Source organism: Cetorhinus maximus, chromosome 9, assembly GCF_964194155.1.
Source record: "Cetorhinus maximus chromosome 9, sCetMax3.hap1.1, whole genome shotgun sequence".
Classification (NCBI taxonomy): Eukaryota; Metazoa; Chordata; class Chondrichthyes; order Lamniformes; family Cetorhinidae; genus Cetorhinus; species Cetorhinus maximus.
Window position 1 is genome coordinate 54,889,269 of NC_135887.1, and position 21,046 is coordinate 54,910,314.

The following is a 21,046-nucleotide window of genomic DNA, read 5'->3' on the forward strand; positions in this document are numbered from 1 at the left end:
CCTCATTCAAGCACACAAACAAGGATGAGTTACAAAAAAAACAGATCACTGACCTTTACAGCAAGCTAGGAACCACACAGCAGACTTACAATCTCACTATGCAACTAAGATGCAAATACCTGGGTTGAGCTGACACTAAGGAATATTTTATGTTTTACATATATGTATGAATTAAAGGTTGATACTTTTTAAAAGGTAAAATTGCAACACTATAAATAGCAACATGAGAAATTAGTCATCAATTATTTACCAGAGGAAAATGTTGCACTTGCACAATTTCAGCTGCTACTGGTATCACTTTGTACCAGTTTGCAGTCTTGAAGTAAAATGAACAATGCTCGTTAAGGTAGCCAAGCATAATTTAATGAGCAAGCCAAGGACTGCGAGAGAACATGGAGGTGTGCTCATAGTGCTCCACAATTGGAGTTTCTGGTCTTGGCCACATCTTACAAGAGTGGAGAAAGATAATGTAACTCCAAGGGGGTGGGGGAAGAGGAGAATGACTCAAATAGAGAGATCTTCTTGTACACTGGAGGGCAGATGGTTACTGAGCAGGTGCCCACTCTAGCAACTGGGAAATGTTATATGACACCAGGAGAGATCAAATGGTGGTGGTGGTGGTGGGGGGAAGAGCACAAAATTAAATACTTCACTGAACCATAACCAAAGAAATTAAATATTTAGTTTTCTCTTTTTTTTAAAAAAAAGTAACTTGTCTGCATCAACCCAATGTCATATACTTTGTTAATTGGGATAGCCTTTTTAAATGTCCGGGTGGAAAAGAATTTGCTTTTGATGGTCACTGATGCAATTAATCCTTTACATTAAGTCTTTAACTAGTCTATGCATAGCATTTTATGTTCTATCACCTCCTTCAGACACTATTAATATTAGTTCAATGCAATTGTTTTAAGGGGATTTTTTTTTAATTACCTTCACGTAATTTGCATTTACGTACTGGCAGTGTAGTACTTTCTGAAAGGATTTTCTCACATATTAATTTACCCTGAAGAGAAACTATAGATTAATTTTGTCCTGCATGGTATGAAATAGCAAAAAAATGGAGGTTCTTATACTTTTATTAAAAAGGGATTAAGTTTTATGAATCCCTAAAGCAAGACAAATTATTCAGAGTAATACCAATGCCTTTAACAATACCAATTCTAATTAGGCACTTTCTGCTGCGTTAATGCTTTATACGGCTCCTCTGGGTATTCCCATTACCAGGCAATGCAGTGCTAGCGCATAGAGGAATGACGAATGATATCATGGGACAAACTAAACAAACATAAAATTCAGGCTCCCTGTGGGTCACTGCAGCTGCATCTTAAAATTGAGTTCAGCAGGTCAGGATCTAGTTCATTGAACAGCCTAAATAACATAGACACCTTCCCGCACGGCTGAATCTTAGCGACTTGCTATTGTGTGTTAGATATCATTAACAGCCTTTTTCATTGTAATGGCTTTATATCTTATCACAGATGAAACATTTTCATTTAAGCTGTCTTCAAGAGTAAGTATATTGGAAGAGATGGAAGAAAAGGAATTAGTAAACATATGTTAAACAATAGTTGTCAATGTGATTGATCTGCATAAACATTTAAAATCACTTATGCACAAGACTAGTTTAAACCACATGTCATAGCCATTCTACTATTAATAATATTAAATTGGAATTACTTTGGAAAATATTGTTCAAAATATTTAAATCTTTGCATTCTGCAGCAAATGTTGCTATTTCAATAAGACTCCCCAATGCTAGAAGGACGTTGCCCTGCTTTATTAAAAATGGGAATTGTATAGGTGGTCTTTTTGAAAACAGTGGTCAGGTGGCACAGTGAGGGTGAACAGGATACAGTAGCAGGAAGGTTCCTGAAACTTCCCCACAATGAGGGGGGAGAAATCAGAGGGAAAAGCACTTTGAGCACATTTACTGCTGCTGGCTATAGCACTGCACTGGGATAAACTAAGCACAGCATCAATCCTGGAGACCCAACAGAGGAAAGAAAACAACTTCCTATTAAACAAAATTAAAATTGGTAAGTGGGGGGAGGGGGGATTAGAGAAATAATTAACTTTCCACTGTTGAAATACACTGGGAAGAACAAAGAAAAAGAATGCAAATCAGTTCCCGTTCTATGTTCCATCTGAGGGTTGCTAAATTTATTGAAGCAGAAAGCTGCTATCCCCAATTCAACATAAAGATGTAGCATGCAGTATATTCAGTACATCCTATTAAAGTTTCAGGAGCTTTCCCTGAAAATGGAGATGGTCTCTATTCTTCACAACTTTCTCACAATGTCTTCTGAAAAAGGGTATGGAAAGGCCCATAAGCATAATTCCTTAGAACAAATGTGTAACATAAAATGTAGAACAGGTTCACCTGTTTTCCCATATGTAATGATTTTTTAAATTATTCATTCATGGGTCTACATTTATTACCCATCCCTAGTTGCCTTAGTTCAGAGGGCATTTAAGAGTCAACCAAATTGGGTGTGGAGTCACATGTAGTGATCAGGTAAGGACAGCAGATTTCCTTCCCTGCAGGGCATTAGTGAACCAGATGGATTTTTACAACAATCGACAATGGTTTCATGGTCATCATTAGACTTCTTAATGAATTCAAACTCCATCATCTGCCGTGGCAGGATTTGAACCCGGGTCCCCGGGGCATTACCCTGGGTCTCTGGATTATTAGTCCAGCAACAATGTCACTACGCCAAGGCCTCCTGAATAATCAGTAAAGCAAATTGAAAGTAAAGACAATATAAATAACTGTAAGAAATAGGGCTGCTTCATGTGCATTATAGCACTCAACAACAACTTGCACTTTCAGAGTATCAATCTGCATTTACATAGCACTTTAAGAGAAAAATGTGGGTTTGCAGAAGTGCAACCAAAAGGGAACACCAAGCAAAGAAGGAGCTATTAAAAGGGTGGACAAAAAAATTTGGTTAAAAAGGTGGGCTTTAAGGAGAAGAGGAAGGAGTTAGGGAGGGAATTCCAGACAATGGCACCTATGGAGTTGAAGGTACATTGTTAATAATGAGGCAGGGGAAGGTGCAAGGTGAAAACGAAATCAGGGGCAGACTATAGGGTTAAGAAAAAAAAAGACTTGCATTTATATAGCGATTTTCACGGCCACTGGACAGCTCAAAGAGCTTTACAGCCAATAAGGTACTTTTGAAGTGTAGTCACTGTTACAAAGTAGGAATGCAACAGCACAGCAAACTTCCACAAACAGCAAAGTAATAACAATCAGATAGTCTTGTCTTTTTGTGATGATGATTGAGGGATAAGTGATGATCAGAACACTAAGATTAACTCGCCTCTCCTTTGAAACAGTGCCATGGGATTGTTTACATCCACCCGAGCAGGCAGATGGGGCCTCAGTTTAACATTTCACCCAAAAAACACCTTCAACCATGCAGCACTCCCTCACTGCTGCACTGGAGTGTCAGCCTTAGTTTTTGAGCTCAAGCCCTGGAGTGGAATTTAAACTCGGAACTTTGTGACTCAAGAGACAAGAGTGCTAAAAACTGAGATTGAGGCTGACATTCAAAGGTTGGAAAAGCTGTCAAAGATGGGGCAGGCAAAGGCCATGGAGGAATTCAAAAGAACAGTCCAGAACACTTTACAGAGCTGAAAATAATCCATTACCAAGAATGGAAGAGAGAGGGGAATGCAAGTGAAACATAACTGGAAGAATGGAGGGTGTGAAGAGGAACACAGGGTGAACTGAAGCTATAGGGATGGCAGTGATGAGGTCAAGGATTCATTTGTAAATGAAAATGAAGATTATAAAACTAACAGGAGTACAGGCCCAGTGAAGGTCAGAAGAGCACAGGAGTAATAGGGAACGGCAATGTATTTTCTACAATTTGCAATTTGTGAAGAAAAATTCCCTTTTGAGGGTCAGGGCTTCTTTATGAGTATTATGCTACTCAAAACCCTTGTTGCTTTGCGGGTCAGAAAATGTTGGCCATCACTATCAAAGACAAACTATCCTAAGGAGTCAGATCATGTTAGCCACAATGTTTTTAAGACTTTAAACTATAACAGTTCATCATGACTGTATATAACCTGCAACCTTTTTATTGATTATATGTCACCTTGTGCAATTTTAGTCTCTCCAACTGAAAATCTATTCACTTTTCAACTGATCATGACAGTGTTTAAAGAATGAACTGACACCATCAGAAAACCATGCAATGTTGTTGTAATGCTTATTGTATATGACAATGTGCTTAAAACTAGGCTGCAATGAGCAAAGGGGCAGTACACTCTCCATTTCTGCTGGCAAGCTGCCATTTACCAGTATTGTCAAGGGAAGCAAGTGTACTACGAGTCTAGAGCCTTCTAGCTGAGAACAAATGTCTGAGGCTTAACTCAACTTAGTCCTTTGGGATAGCTATATATGATGCAGTGGTGTTACTGCACCCTGTTGATCATATAAAGATTTAGTACCTAGTGCTTTATTGAGAATTCCACCCCCCTGCACCCCACCCCCCTCACATGAAGCCATTTATAACAGAAACATAAAATACCACAGCTCTGAAACAAACCAAGACTGCACCAGTCTCCAGGAGCCTCATAGTCTAATCCCACTCTCCTGCTTGCTTCTTTGTCTCTTTAACAATGTTCTTTCTCAAGTACTCTCTTTTCCTTTTTAGAAGTTTTCATGTGCTTTGTGACAGTGGTTGTGACAGGGAATACACCTGTACCATGTTTGTAAAATATTTATTTCTAACCTTTTCTTTAATTCTTGTTGTGTGAGTTTGTTAAATTTTTGCTCTCGTGTTACCATCAGTTTATAAGCGGAAGCAATGTACACCACTTACTGTAGATCGCAGCATGTAAGCTGACCTTTGAAACTTTGAAAAATCTTTCCAAAAATGGGGTCGACTAATACACCAAGTATGAAACGTGTCAAGCCAAGCAACAACAAGGAAAGTAAATACTCAGGCTTGTCTCCATTGCGAGGCACTGAAAAACCGTCCACTGCTTACGTGGGAAGATGGCAAAGCTGAACTCGACTCATTTTTTGGGAGAAGCAACATTTTCAATATATTATTTGATAAATCTGGTTTGTTCTGGTGCCTTGCAATAAATGTAGATGCCATAAGAAAACAAAATAAATTATTTTCGGCTTGTCCAGCTACACTCAGCAAAGGAAACGAGAGATGTACTGAGCATATATTAAGTTTTATTGCAAAAATTCAATCTTCTTCCTCCCTCTCTATTATAATCTACCAATAGAAAAACCTCAGGTTCTGAATTTGACTAATTGATGCACATGTAACTCCATAAAAATTCATGTTCCTGCTTTCAAATCAATTGAAATTGTGCAAGTTCGGTTAACATAAAAACTGTTCATTTATTAATGGCTCAAAGACTTTTTTTTTAGACGTACCCCCAACTCCAATTACCTTTAAGACTTTTACTGTCCACCAGTGTCCCTGCCTTGAACTTCAGTGAATAACAAGATCCCCGCAAAACTACTGCAGTTTCCAGCAATCCCAGAGCCGATGTGATAAAATGTAAACACCCCACTCAGAGCTTTGTCCACTAGTCTGTTTTACAATTCACACAAAACTTTTAAGAAAAATGTTAATAACCAGGATAAAAAAATTAACAAATGTTTTAATTCTCGATTTGGTTCCAATAAGTGATTTCTTTTAAAATTGTAAACCATCTTTTTTGTGTAACTATAAAGTTCAGTGATGTTTCCTCACGGTATTATTGAATTCATACAATTAAATTGCATTTCAACATTTAAAAAGAATAATGTCTGAAAACTGGTATACTCCAGATAAGCCTGAGTAAACTTGTTAGCAGAAAAGTGGAGGTTATTTTATATGCCAAGTATAGGCCTAAACATGCATTTAGGTGCTGAAAAAAATGGGGTTATTTTATAGGTTGGGTTGACCTATACACCTAATCCATGTTACTTTATCAAAACCCTTCATAATCTTAAAGACCTCTACCAAGATTATCTGAAGAACCTTCTCAGTTCTAGTGAAGAAAGTCCTAATTTCTGAAAGAAAATGAGAACACTGGCAACACTGATCGGGTCATGCAGCAACTATGGAAAGAGGTAAAAACTTAGCATTTTAAGTTTATAATCCTCCATCAGTGCAAAAGAAGGATTATATACCTGAAGTGTTAGCTGTTTTCCTTTTTCCACTGTTTGATCTGATAAATGTTTTCAGCATGTTTTGGCTGTTGTTTCAGATTCCAGCATCTCTGGAGCTTTATTTTTTGTATTATTCCCTAATGTATCAAGTTCCTCTTCCTAACTGTAACCCCTCAACCCTAGTAACATCCGAGTGAATCTACACTGCACTTTTCCAATTCTTTTACAGCCTTCCCATAATGGGGCACTCAGAATTGCAACACATTGGCCTGGAGATCTGGGCTAAAAAAATCAGCATGCAGCACCCATGCCTGAAGCAGGCTCGTTGCATATTCAAATTAGGGCCTAGCAGCAGTTTGGGGCTCCTACTTCATGACTGGGATACCATGAAGTAACTGGCGCCAGCAGCACTCAGGAAAACTGGTGTACTTAAGGCCTGCCGCCAGCAACAGAGTATGGTTTTAAAACATGCTTACTTGACTGTAGATCTAAGAGGAGTTAGAATGTTTTTACCGAACCCACATTAACAGAATTCAGCTGCTGCCGGGCTCTGGCATCCACCCTCATCTCGAATGTTGTCATTCCCTTCCAGCCACAGCTTCCTTTCTGACCTGAATGCTTCCCGCCCCACTCTTCATCACTCACGAGGGCTGCTGGAGGTGTTACATTGACCGGTTGCCAATTTTGCTTCATTGGTGAGCTGCCAGTTACTGTCTGCAGCTCACCTCAATGTTAATGAGACCTGAAGTCCAATATCAAGCGTGCCTTAGGTCTCACCATCCAGCTGCCGGGATTGGTTTGCCCAAGTCCCCAAAAATGGGTGCACCCGAATTTCTTGGTCCATGCAGCCTAACTAAGGTCCTGTAGAAGTTAAAAATTGCCTCTTTGATTCTTCAGTAATTCCAACCACTTACTCTGGCTGCAGTCAGCTAACTTAATATGGATTAGGCATCAAATCGTTTAGTCCCGTAAAGTTCCGTTACTCAGTGGATAAACTCAGCAACCAAGAGGACACAGTCTCTACAGTTCTGAAGATTTTTATGCTGTATTGCAAAGCATGTATAATACATAAAGATATAATAAAACTTTTGTTCATACAATTTCTTTGGCCAAAATGTAAAAATAACACTTCACAAAATAGATTGTAGTGACTGTTATGTAGGCTGGCACAAGCTTTGGGCTGCTCACTATGGGAAAAACATAGAAACTAGGAGCAGGAGTAGACCGATAAGATTGATGGGGATATTATAGGGAGATTCAAACTGATAAAAGTGACAGTCAAGGTAAACATAGTTATTACCACTGGGTGGCACATAAAGGCCAATGGCCATATCAAGATAAATATGTGATACATGAAGGGACAGATTATAAGGTACAATATACAACGTACAGCGTAGAGACAGGCCATTCAGCCCAACTGATGCATGCCAATGTTCATCCTCCCCTCCTACCCAATGTCATCTAATTCTAACAGCATATCTTTATTTACATTTTGCCTCATGAGCCTTTTGAGCTTCATCCTAATGTATCTATACTATTCACTTCAACTACTCTGTATAAGTTCCATATTTTCAGTGAAGAAGTTTCTCCTGAATTCCCTGTTGGATTTTTTGTGACTGTTATATTTATGGCTCCTAGTTTTGGACCCCAGGACAACTTGAATTTATATAGCATCCTTAACATTGTAAAACATCCAAAGGCGCTTCACAGGAGCGTTATCAATCAGAATTTGACACCTAGCCACACAAAGAAATATTATGAAAAAATGACCTTGGAGAGAGTACGAGCGGAAATAGGATAGAAACTACAAAGAGATGTGAATTCAAAGCCATGGCCTAAGGAAATGGTAGAGGCAGCTGAAAGAATGGTCTCAATCTTAGTGACAAGATGACAAGTGGAAATATTTTCTCTACATCTACCCCTTCATAATCTAAAAGACGTTTATGGTGAGCCCTCAGCCTTATCCTTTCCGGAGAAAGGAATCCCAGCTAGTTCAATCAGTCCTGACTGATAAATATAACCTTTCAATTTGGTATCAATCTATCAATTTTTTTGTTTCTCCAGTGCATTCAAATACTTGTTATAATAACTTCTTAGATAGTCCCTTGGGGTCGAGTTTGACTTGCTTCCACTTCTCCGCAAATGCTTTGAAGGCATCCTTAAAGCATTCTGTTGTCCTGGGAGGCTACAACCACAATCGAGTTCTGAATGGAGCAGATGGTTCTGGAGTCTGGTGTCAGACATACAAATGACATTTTGAATGGTTAGCACCTCAATGCTGGGCATGTTGGCTTGGGGAAAGACACTAATGTTGGACCACCTTTCTTGCCACTGGATTTGATGACACCACTGGTGGTACTTCTCTAGTGCTTTAACGTGCCTGCTGTAGGTTGTCAAAGTCTCCATTGTTTATAGGAACACAGGGATCACTGCTGCCCTATAACCAAGGCCTTAGCGTTGGGTTGGAGGTCCAGATTCTCAAATAATTTTTTTCTCAATCAGCCGAAGGCTGAGTTGGCACATTGGAGGCAATGATGAATTTCATCGTCCATGTCTGCCTTCATCAAGAGGAGGCTCCCAAGATATGAAAAATGGTCCATATTTTCCAGGATCTCTCAGTTGATCTTAATTGATGTGAAGTGGTGTTGTTCTATGGGAGCTGGTAGGAAGAGGACCTTAGTTTTCCGGCTGTTTAGTGAAAAGCCCATTTTCTCACATTCTACAGAGAAGGAGTCGACAATGACCTGGAGCTCAGTTTCTGAGTGAGTGCACAGACAAGCATCATCGGCATTCTGGAGCTCTATGTCTGAGATTGGAGTGGTTGTAGTTTTGGATTGAAGGCAGTGTAGGTTGAACAGTTTCCAGTCTGTTCTGTAAATTATCCCCATGCCTGCAGGTAATTTGCTGGAGATGGGGTGCAGTATTACAGTGAGGAAAACAGAGAAGAGAGTTGGTGCTATGACACAGCCTTGTTTGACCCAAGTCTCCACTGAGATAGGGTCTGTGACGGTTCTGTTGGTGAAGATCACAGCTTGCACGTCATCACGGAGTAGGCAGAGAATGGTAACAAATTTCTGAGGCAGTCCAATTTGTGGAGGATACTCCATAAGCTTTCACAGTTGACAGAGTCAAAGGCTTTTGTGAGATTAAAAAAGGTCATGTACAGTAGCTGGTGCTGTCCCTCACATTTTTCTTGGATTTGCTGTGCAGTGAAGATCATGTCTGTGGTGCCCCTCAATGGGTGAGAAGCACACTGCGACTCTGGTAGGAGGTCTTCAGCCACTGGAAGGAGGCGATTGAAGGATCCTTGCAATGAGCTTCCCTGTGGCAGACAGCAGGGAGCCTCCTCTGTAGTTACCACAATCGGACATGTCTCCCTTCTTGAGTGCTTGAGCTGTGAGTTATCTTGACAGCCTTGAAGAAACTGGCTGTGCCTGTGTTGTATCTTCTGTGCTCTTTCTGCCCACCATTTGTTCTTCATGTTGTGGGTTTTGAACTGTACTGTTGCCTTCTGACCCCAATAGGACTGCTGCTTTTCTCTTGAGGCGTGGTGAAGTTTCCAGTCTGTGAAAGCCTTATGCTTAAGCTCAATGATGTCCTGTATCAAGTGGTTATTTTCGTCAAACCAGTCACCCACTCTTTGTGGGTGTTTGTAATGGTGGGCTTTAGGTTGACCAGGCCCTATAGCCCCTGGTGGTTGGAAGTTGACAGTGAGGTGCTTACTGAGAAGGGCTGCCTTGGTGGGATTTTGAGGCTTTTAATGTTAATTTTCTTGTGGCATTGCTTCTGTTGCCTCTGCTATTTGGGGGCCAAGCTAATGGGGATGGTGGACTGGATAAGCTAGTGGTCGTTCCTGTACATGTCATGGCGCAGGTAACATGGACATCTCTGCTGTCCCTTGCTTAAACAATCAAGTAGTCGAGCAAGTGCCAGATGTTTGGACTGCAGGTGTTGCCATGAGGTCTTGCATTTGTCACTCTGATGGAACAGGGTATTAGTTGCGACAAGGTCACGTTCTAGACATTTTGTCAAGAAGAAGAACCTGTTGGAGTTTGCCTTCCCTTTCATGTTCTTCCAGAGATTTGCATCCTTCCTGACTCCAGTGTTGACATCTCTGAGGAAAATTACTTTGTCACCTACTGGGACTCAGGTTAGGGACTGCTCAAGGTTAATCTTGTCTGTTGCCTCAAGCGTAGGAGTATATACGCTGATGATGGCGGCATGCTGATTCCTCGCCAAGGTGAGCCAGGCAGTCGTGAGGCACTCACTTATCCCACAGGGAGAGCTGCTGAGGTGCCAAACAAGCTCATTTTTGTTGGGGAAGTCCACCCCATTGAGTCGCTGTTCCTCTTCTGGGAAGCCCTTTCAGAAAAAGATGGACCTGCTACCTTGCACCGTCAGTTGACCTTCTCCGGCATGTTGTGTCTCACATAGGGCGGTAATGTTAATGTCGAGATGTCCGAGTTCCTAAGCTATGATGATGGTGTAGCGCTCAGGTCTGTGACTGTTGAGGTTGACCATGAGGGTCCTGACGTTCCAGCTCCCAAACTTCATTTTAACGATTGGGAGATGCCTATGCGTGAATTTTCTAACATGGAGGATCTGTCACATACCGACCACCACATAGCGGGGCCTTAGTCCAATTGCAAGGGATTCCAGGACAATTCGTGGCCAGGTTCTGCCGTGAAACATTAGCACGGTCTCTGCACGATCATCTGCAGGTTCATATGTGGTCGCAGGGGCAGGGGCTACATTCGTCCGCACCCATCTCACCACCCCCCACCATCACCAGATTCCACGCATCACCCCACCCCCCCACATCCTCCATCTCCTAGGTTTTTGCTGTAGAAGCCCACAAAATGGCAGCCCACCCTTCCCCAGTCTACCTACACAAAGTGTCTACCTGGCAACACAATAAAATGGCAACATTCTCCCAGAAAAGAACCTTCTGTGAGCTTCACAAAATAGTGGCCATCCCCAACCTTCACCAAATGGTGACCCAGCCCCAGGAAAGGATAAGCCTGCTCAACCTTCATAAAATAGCGGGTATTCCGACCTTCACAAAATGGAGATTCACCACAGAAAAGGACAACAATTCCTGACCTTCGGAAATAATATGGGGACAGAACTGTGCACAACATTCCAAGTTGACAAAGCAGAAGCTCATGGAAAAGGAGGGTCAGTGTCCAATTGGATAAAAGGATTGGCTTAAGGAGAGAAAACAGTGACTCTTGGTAGATGGTTATTTTTCACACTGGAGGATGGTACACAGTGGTGTTCCCCAAGGATCAGTACTTGGCAACTGTTTCTTTTTGCTATATATAAGTGACTTGGATCTTAGAATGGAGAGTAGAATTTCAAAATTCGCTGATGATACCAGACTTCGAGGTGTGGCAGTATTGAAAGAGCAAGGAGAGAGCTGGGAGTTTCAGTGCAAAACAGTAAGGGGAGAGCCGGGAGTTTCAGTGTAAAACAGTGAGGAGAGAGCTGGGAGTTTCAGTGTTTAAAACAGTGAGGAGAGAGCTGGGAGTTTCAGTGTTTAAAACAGTGAGGAGAGAGCTGGGAGTTTCAGTGTTTAAAACAGTGAGGAGAGAGCTGGGAGTTTCAGTGTTTAAAACAGTGAGGAGAGAGCTGGGAGTTTCAGTGTTTAAAACAGTGAGGAGAGAGCTGGGAGTTTCAGTGTTTAAAACAATGAGGAGAGAGCTGGGAGTTTCAGTGTTTATAACAGTGAGGAGAGAGCTGGGAGTTTCAGTGTTTAAAACAGTGAGCAGAGAGCTGGGAGTTTCAGTGTTTAAAACAATGAGGAGAGAGCTGGGAGTTTCAGTGTTTAAAACAATGAGGAGAGAGCTGGGAGTTTTAGTGTTTAAAACAGTGAGCAGAGAGCTGGGAGCTTCAGTGTTTAAAACAGTGAGGAGAGAGCTGGGAGTTTCAGTGTTTAAAACAGTGAGGAGAGAGCTGGGAGTTTCAGTGTTTGAAACAGTGAGGAGAGAGCTGGGAGTTTCAGTGTTTAAAACAGTAAGCTGAGAGCTGGGAGTTTCAGTGTTTAAAACAGTGAGGAGAGAGCTGGGAGTTTCAGTGTTTAAAACAGTGAGCAGAGAGCTGGGAGTTTCAGTGTTTAAAACAATGAGGAGAGAGCTGGGAGTTTCAGTGTTTAAAACAATGAGGAGAGAGCTGGGAGTTTCAGTGTTTAAAACAGTGAGGAGAGAACTGGGAGTTTCAGTGTTTAAAACAGTGAGGAGAGAGCTGGGAGTTTCAGTGTTTAAAACAGTGAGGAGAGAGCTGGGAGTTTCAGTGTTTAAAACAGTTAGGAGAGAGCTGGGAGCTTCAGTGTTTAAAACAGTGAGGAGAGAGCTTGGAGTTTCAGTGTTTAAAACAGTTAGGAGAGAGCTGGGAGTTTCAGTGTGTAAAACAATGAGGAGAGAGCTGGGAGTTTCAGTGTTTAAAACAATGAGGAGAGAGCTGGGAGTTTCAGTGTTTAAAACAGTTAGGAGAGAGCTGGGAGTTTCAGTGTTTAAAACAGTGAGCAGAGAGCTGGCAGTTTCAGTGTTTAAAACAGTAAGCTGAGAGCTGGGAGTTTCAGTGTTTAAAACAGTGAGGAGAGAGCTGGGAGTTTCAGTGTGTAAAACAATGAGGAGAGAGCTGGGAGTTTCAGTGTTTAAAACAATGAGGAGAGAGCTGGGAGTTTCAGTGTTTAAAACAGTTAGGAGAGAGCTGGGAGTTTCAGTGTTTAAAACAGTGAGCAGAGAGCTGGCAGTTTCAGTGTTTAAAACAGTAAGCTGAGAGCTGGGAGTTTCAGTGTTTAAAACAGTGAGGAGAGAGCTGGGAGTTTCAGTGTTTAAAACAGTGAGGAGAGAGCTGGGAGTTTCAGTGTTTAAAACAATGAGGAGAGAGCTGGGAGTTTCAGTGTTTAAAACAATGAGGAGAGAGCTGGGAGTTTCAGTGTTTAAAACAGTGAGGAGAGAACTGGGAGTTTCAGTGTTTAAAACAGTGAGGAGAGAGCTGGGAGTTTCAGTGTTTAAAACAGTTAGGAGAGAGCCGGGAGTTTCAGTGTTTAAAACAGTTAGGAGAGAGCTGGGAGTTTCAGTGTGTAAAACAATGAGGAGAGAGCTGGGAGTTTCAGTGTTTAAAACAATGAGGAGAGAGCTGGGAGTTTCAGTGTTTAAAACAGTTAGGAGAGACAGTGTTTAAAACAGTGAGGAGAGAGCTGGGAGTTTCAGTGTTTAAAACAGTGAGGAGAGAGCTGGGAGTTTCAGTGTTTAAAACAATGAGGAGAGAGCTGGGAGTTTCAGTGTTTATAACAGTGAGGAGAGAGCTGGGAGTTTCAGTGTTTAAAACAGTGAGCAGAGAGCTGGGAGTTTCAGTGTTTAAAACAATGAGGAGAGAGCTGGGAGTTTCAGTGTTTAAAACAATGAGGAGAGAGCTGGGAGTTTTAGTGTTTAAAACAGTGAGCAGAGAGCTGGGAGCTTCAGTGTTTAAAACAGTGAGGAGAGAGCTGGGAGTTTCAGTGTTTAAAACAGTGAGGAGAGAGCTGGGAGTTTCAGTGTTTGAAACAGTGAGGAGAGAGCTGGGAGTTTCAGTGTTTAAAACAGTAAGCTGAGAGCTGGGAGTTTCAGTGTTTAAAACAGTTAGGAGAGACAGTGTTTAAAACAGTGAGCAGAGAGCTGCGAGTTTCAGTGTTTAAAACAGTGAGGAGAGAGCTGGGAGCTTCAGTGTTTAAAACAGTGAGGAGAGAGCTGGGAGTTTCAGTGTTTAAAACAGTGAGGAGAGAGCTGGGAGTTTCAGTGTTTAAAACAGTTAGGAGAGAGCTGGGAGTTTCAGTGTTTAAAACAGTGAGCAGAGAGCTGGGAGTTTCAGTGTTTAAAACAGTTAGGAGAGAGCTGGGAGTTTCAGTGTTTAAAACAGTTAGGAGAGAGCTGGGAGTTTCAGTGTTTAAAACAGTGAGGAGAGAGCTGGGAGTTTCAGTGTTTAAAACAGTGAGGAGAGAGCTGGGAGTTTCAGTGTTTAAAACAGTGAGGAGAGAGCTGGGAATTTCAGTGTTTAAAACAGTGAGGAGAGAGCTGGGAGTTTCAGTGTTTAAAACAGTGAGCAGAGAGCTGGGAGTTTCAGTGTTTAAAACAATGAGGAGAGAGCTGGGAGTTTCAGTGTTTAAAACAATGAGGAGAGAGCTGGGAGTTTCAGTGTTTAAAACAGTGAGCAGAGAGCTGGGAGTTTCAGTGTTTAAAACAATGAGGAGAGAGCTGGGAGTTTCAGTGTTTAAAACAATGAGGAGAGAGCTGGGAGTTTTAGTGTTTAAAACAGTGAGCAGAGAGCTGGGAGTTTCAGTGTTTAAAACAATGAGGAGAGAGCTGGGAGTTTCAGTGTTTAAAACAATGAGGAGAGAGCTGGGAGTTTCAGTGTTTAAAACGGTGAGCAGAGAGCCTGGAGTTTCAGTGTAAAACAGTGAGGAGAGCGGAACTGCGTGAGAAGGGCAGCAGCGGCGGGAGATTAAAAACTGGCAGCAGAGAGCCCCTTCAACCTGTTTCCACCTGTCAGAGCCGAAGTGTGATGCCAAAGCAAAACACATAGGTGACTGGTGGGTATCTCTTCTGTGTCTCTTTTGATTGGCCAAGTGGTTTAAATCAGGAGTTGTTATTACAGCTGAAGAGTACAGTTAAGAAATTCACTTTTAACATCCAAATGAACTAATTAAATACAACAGAGATGGCTGGGCAGGCAGCGTCTTGCAGCTGTAGTATCTGGGAGCTGGTGGACACCGGTGTGATCCACGGTGACCACATTGCAGTAAGTGCTGGCTGCTCAAGAAACTTCAGCTCAGAGTTGATGAGCTGGAGTGTGAGCTGCGGACACTGCGACACATCAGGGAGGGGGAGAGATAACTGGACACTGTGTTTCAGGGGACAGTCACATCCCTCAGATTAATTACATCAAATTTGGATCGTGTTAAGGGACAGGAGAATGTGACTGTATGTGGATACAGAATTAGATCTGGAGGAGCCTCGGCCAGTGCCCTTGTCCAATAGGTACGAGGTTCTTGCTCCCGTTGTGGACAAGAGCACAGATGCAGGGATGATAAGCGAACTGACCACAGCACCGTGGCACAGAGTACCATTCAAGTAGCGGGAGAAAAGAGAAATGTAGTAGTAATAGGGGATATCTTAATTAGGGTAACGGATACTGTTCTCTGCAGCAAAGCAGCTCTGCAGAGGGTTCCGAAGGCTGTGTTGCCTACCTGGTGCCAAAGTTAAGGACACCTCTTCTGGGCTGCAGAGAACCTTGGAATGGGAGGGGAAGGATCCAGTTGTCATGGTCCACGTAGGTAGGACTGGGAAAGAGGTTCTGCTAAGGGAGTACAAGCATTTTAGGACTAAATTATAAAGCAGAACCACTAGGGTAATAATCTCCAGATTACTACCTGAGCCACGTGCAAATTGGCATAGGGTAAATAAGATTAGAGAGGTAAATGCATGGCTCAAAGATTGGTGTGAAGAAATGGGTTCCGATTCATGAGGCACTAGCATCAGTCCTAGGGAAGGCGAGAGCTGTTCCTTTGGGACGGGCTTCATTTGAACCATGTTGGGACCAGTATTCTGGTGAATCGTATAACTAGGGTTGTAGATAGGACTTTAAATTAATTAGTGGGGAAGGGGGGGTGGGGAGGGTTCAACTGAAGGGAAGTTTAAAAAATTAAACAGGAATGAGAGGGCAGAGGTGCAGGGTAGTAAAGAGGCAAATGATAATCAAAGTGTGAGAGGAAAGGGCAGAAAATAGCTATTATAGAGACATGGTTGCATGGTGGCCAATACTGGGAACTTAATATTCAAGGGCGTTTGACGTCCCGGAAAAATAGGCAAAAAGGAAAAAGAGGTGAAGTAGCTTTGATAACAAAGGAAGGTATCAGTGCGGTGGCAAGTAGGGATATAGATTGCGATGTGGAATCAGTTTGGGTGGAAATAAGGAATAGCAAGGGGAAGAAGTCACAGGTGGGAGTCGTCTATAGGTCCCGATGAGTTGCATCACTGTAGGACAAAGTATAAATCGGGAAATAATGAAGGTGTGTAAGAAGGGCACTACAATTGTCATGGGCAATTTTAATCTGCATATTGACTAGACAAATCATATTGGCAAGGGTAACATGGAAGACGAATCTATACAGTGCATCGGGGATTGATTCTTCGAGCAATATATTGCAGAACCTACCCGGGAACAGGCTATTTTAGATCTAGTAATGTGTAATGAGGTGTGATTAATAAGTGACATTGTAGTTAAGGATTCTCTAGGGAGTAGTGATCACAACATGGTAGAATTTCAAATTCAGTTTGAGGGCAAGTAACTCAGGTCTCAAACCAATGCCCTCATATTAAATAAGGGCAATTACAGAGGTGTGAATAACGAGTTGTCTAAAGCGGGCCGGGAAAATAGATTAAGGGCAAGGTCAGTGGATGAGCAGTGGTAGAAATTTAAGCAGATATTTCATAATGCTCAGCAAAAATTTATCCTGGTCAAAAACAAGGACACGATGAGAGGGACAAACCATCCATGGTTAACAAAGGTAGTCAAGGAGAGTATCCAATCAAAAACTAAGGCATACAAACCAGCGAAAACTATTGGTAGGCCAGAGAATTGGGAATTTTTTTTTAGGAACCAGCAGCGGATGACTAAAAAGCTAATAAAGAGGGAGAAAATTGATTGAGAAAGTAAATTGGCAAGAAATATAAAAACAAACAGCAAGAGCTTCCACGGGTATATAAAAAGAAAGAGAGTGGCTAAAGTGAGCGTGGGACCCTTGGAGGATGTGACTGGAGAATTGATAGCAGGGAACAGGAAAATGGCAGATAATTTAAACCAATATGTTGCATCGGTCTTCACGGTGGAGGACACTATAAACATCCCAAAGTTATCAATTAAGCAAGGAGCTAATGGGAGGAAAGATCTTGTAACAGTCTCTACCACGAGGGACAAGTATTTGACAAACTAATGGGACCAACAGTAGACAAGTCACCAGAACCTGATGGCCTGCATCCAAGGGTTTTAAAGGAAGCGGCTGCAGTGATAATGGAGGGAATGGTCGAAGTATTCCAGAAGTCACTAGATTCCGGAAGGGTCCCAGCGGATTGGAAAACCGCTAATGTGATGCCCTTGTTCAAAAAGGGAGAGAGACAAAAAGCAGGAAACTATAGGCCAGTCAGTCTAACATCTGTTGTTGAGAAAAACCTAGGGTCTATTATTAAGGAAGAAGTAGCTGGACATTTAGAAAAGCTTAACGCAATCAAACAGCCAACATGGTTTTGTGAAAGGGAAATCATGTTTGACAAATTTTCTAGAGTTTTTTGAGGATATAACAAGCAGAGTTGATAAAGGGGAACCGGTAGATGTAGTGTATTTGATTTCCAGAAGGCATTTGATAAAGTGTCACATAAAAGTTTACTTCACAACGAGCCCACGGTATTGGGGGTAATACTTTAGCATGGATTGAGGATTTGTTAACACACAGAAGACAGAGTCAATTAATGGGTCTTTTTCAGGTTAGAAAGACCTAACTAGTGGAGCGCCACAAGGATCAGTCCTAGGGTCTCAATTATTTACTATCTATATTAATGACTTGGAGGTGGGGACAGAGTGTAATGTATCCAAATTTGCTGATGATACAAAAATAGGTGGGAGGGCATGTTGTGATAAGAACATAAACAATCTGCAAGGGGATATAAATAGGTTGAGTGTGTGGGCAAAAACTTGGCAGATGAAGTTTAATGTAGGAAAGTGTAAGGTCATGCACTTTGGTAGGAAGAATCAAAAGGCAGACTATTATTTAAATGGAGGGAGACTCAAAAAAAGTGCAGCACAGGGGGATCTGGGTGTTCTTATGCATGAAACACAAAAGGTTAGCATGCAGGTGCAGCAAGTAATTAAGAAGGCAAATGAAATTTTGGCCTGTATTGCTAGGGGATTGGAGTTTAAAAATAGGCAAGTCTTGATACAACTGTACACAGTGTTGGTGAGGCCACACGAGGAGTACTGTGCAGAGTTTTGGTCCCCATATTTAATAAAGGATATACTGGCATTGGAGGCAGTTCAAAAGAGATTGACTAGGCTGATTCCTGGGGTGAAGGGGTTGACTTATCAAGAACGGCTAAACAGGTTAGGCCTTTATTCATTAGAGTTTAGAAGATGATGGGGTGATCTTATTGCAACATACAAGATTCTGAGGGAGCCTGACAGGGTAGATATTGAGAAGATGTTTCCACTTGTGGAGGAATCTCAAACTAGGGGACATAGTTACAGAATAACGGGACACTCAATTAAAACTGAGATGCAAAGTAATTTCTTCTCTCAGAGGGTAGTGAATGTCTGGAATTCTCTACCCCAGAGAGTTATGGAGATCTAGATCACCGAAAGTATTTAAAGGGGAGGTAGACAGATTTTTGAAATATCAGTGAGTTGGGGGCTATGGGGAGATGGCACGAAAGAGAAGTTGAGACCTGGGGCCAATCAGCCATGATCTATGAATGAGCTATTGAATGGCAGGGCAGGCTTGAAGGGCTGAATGGCCTACTGGTGCTTCTATTTCTTATGTTCTTATGAATTGCCTGCAACATGACATAGATAGGCCACCAGAATGGGCAGGCAAGCGACAAATGGAATTGAATACTGAATAGTGTGAGGTGATACATTTTGATAGAAGGAATAGGGAGAGACAATATAGACTTCATGGTACAGTTCTAAAGAGTGTGCGCTGCATGTGGCAGGACACACTGAGAGAGTGGTAGCAAAGCATATGAAAACTTAGGGGAAAGCGAGAAAGAACTTTTTTATGCAGCGAGTTGTAATGACCTGGAACTCACTGCCTACGAGAATGGTAAAAGAGGAAACAATAAATAATTTCAAAAGGAAATTGGATGCGCACTTGAAGGAAATAAACCTGCCAGGCTCCAGAGATCAAGCAATGGAGTGGGACTGACAAGATTGCTCTGCAGAGAGTCGACATGGATTCAATGGGCCAAATGGCCTCCTTCTGTGACCTAAATGACTATGACTCTGTGTGGTCTAACCAAGGCTGTACAAAATTTAATTAAACTACTCTGTTTTTCAATTCTATTCCTCCAGAAATGAAACCCAATGTTTTGTTTGCTCTCTTTACGGCCATATTAACCTGCAGTCCTACTTTGTGATGTGTGCATCTGTACCGCCAGATCCCTTTGCTCCTCTGCCTCAGTTCAACACTTATTTTCTAAGGCGTAAGTTGCCTCCTTATTCCTCCCATCAAAATGAGCCACCTCGCATTTATCTAATGAAATTCATTTGTCAATTACACACCCATTCTGATTAGAAAGAACGTTTTCATGCAAAAATAATTGGAATGCTTTGCCATTAATAGTAATTGTTGCTAAACTGATTAGAATGTTCAAAATATCACTAGCTAATTGCTAAAGAAGAAAAATATGAAAGGGTATAGGGAGACAGCAGGAAAATGGGACTGGTACGTTATAAAGAAATAGCTTTTTAAACTAAAGATAGACTAATTATATTCCCTGTCACCATGGCTATGTGAACAGCCACAAGATAGTGGTCAATAATTCTGTTAACACAGATGTAGGAAACAGTTATGTTTTAATACTGTACATGCACATGGTCTCTCTGACCTACCTTGTCCCGGTTGCTGGACCTGGGATGGAAGAACACTCTGTCCCAGCTCACCATTCAGCCACAGCTGCATACGAATAAAGGGTTCTCGGCCTTTCTGAGTCAATTTACTCCAAGGCTTGGGCCTAGACAGCATATCACTGACACTCCCTTGTGACAGACCCAAAACCTAAGAAAAAGTGTAGGGCATGACAAAGAGAAACAAAGAGCTTTGTGAGTAATTGTGTTTTCTCTTAATTTTTTTTGACTTTGCTAATAGAAATAAATGCTACACAGTTTTACATTTATAAACATGCAAAATGCATCCAAGTGTTGAAAGTCATTTCAAGGATCACAAGTTATTTTGATGGGTTACTGATCCAGATTTCAAAGTCACTGATGCAGACAGCTATAAGGAAAGCATCAATTTTCTGGCAGTAATCTGGACCACTGGTGTTATTTATTTCCTACTCCATTTTACATACAGTTTTGTTGCTTTCAATAATTTCATTTGCTTTTCTGCCTCATATATGTTTATTTCTTCCTTGCCTTTTTAACCTTTTCTCGTTCCTTTCTTTCACATTCTTGTGTTTCAGTCACTTATCGAAGAAGCCCCAAAAAAAGCTCTAATTCTCCATTTTTCTGGTAGAAAATGAGTTCTGCTGTATAACACTCTACTTAATGTCAAACAATATCAACTGGCCCACTGATATGCAAAAGAACTACTTATTTAGATTCTAAAACCAGTAGATCTGACTTGTTAACACTGCCTGAATTTTACCAAGCCTCTCCATTTCCTGTATAAACAGACAATACTGTGCTGATCCTAGTGTTATGTAAGACTTTACAATGGCAGACAATAGCCATATAAAGTAAAACAAGGTAATTGTGTGTTATCTAGGTCTGATTTCACCATTATAATGTTTTAATATTTTTCTTTTTATTATAATGTTTATACAATGGTTCTGGCCTGCAACTTTTCTTTTAATAAGAAGATGGACTTTCTGAAGAATTAATCAGGGACTTACCGGTGTTGCTCCAGTGCAGAATGCTCCACTGTAGTCATTTGATGTGGCCGGTGCGGAGCTGAATGGTTGTGTAGTCAGACGCAACACCTGAGTGATGACAATTAGAATGATAAATAGTTCCCTTCTAAGTGTTATCACACTGGTGCTATGACATTGTTTGAGAAGCCAGAACCATTGTATAATGGAAACCACACCTTCTGATGTGGGAACACAGAAGCTTGTTTTTCACAGTTCCACCCTTATGTGGTCATATAAAAAACAAACT

The 21,046-nt window shown here is 41.6% G+C and overlaps 1 protein-coding gene across 7 annotated transcripts in view; it reads right to left on the reverse strand.

The window, feature by feature from the left end:
- The window catches only part of LOC144684663 (protein CASP-like), a 651,698-nt gene that overhangs the window by 165,783 nt on the left and 464,869 nt on the right, over positions 1–21,046 (reverse strand). For 3 of the 7 annotated variants that reach the window (XM_078548743.1, XM_078548742.1, XM_078548746.1), the window contains 2 exons: positions 20,782–20,868; positions 19,778–19,943 (listed from right to left, as the gene is read on the reverse strand). The exons of 1 other annotated variant lie outside the window; for it this stretch is intronic. In XM_078548743.1, coding sequence (XP_078404869.1) covers positions 19,778–19,943; positions 20,782–20,868 — 253 coding nt within the window. The remainder of the gene's footprint in view (positions 1–19,777; positions 19,944–20,781; positions 20,869–21,046) is intronic. 3 more of the 7 variants (XM_078548745.1, XM_078548747.1, XM_078548744.1) reach the window with 1 other exon arrangement.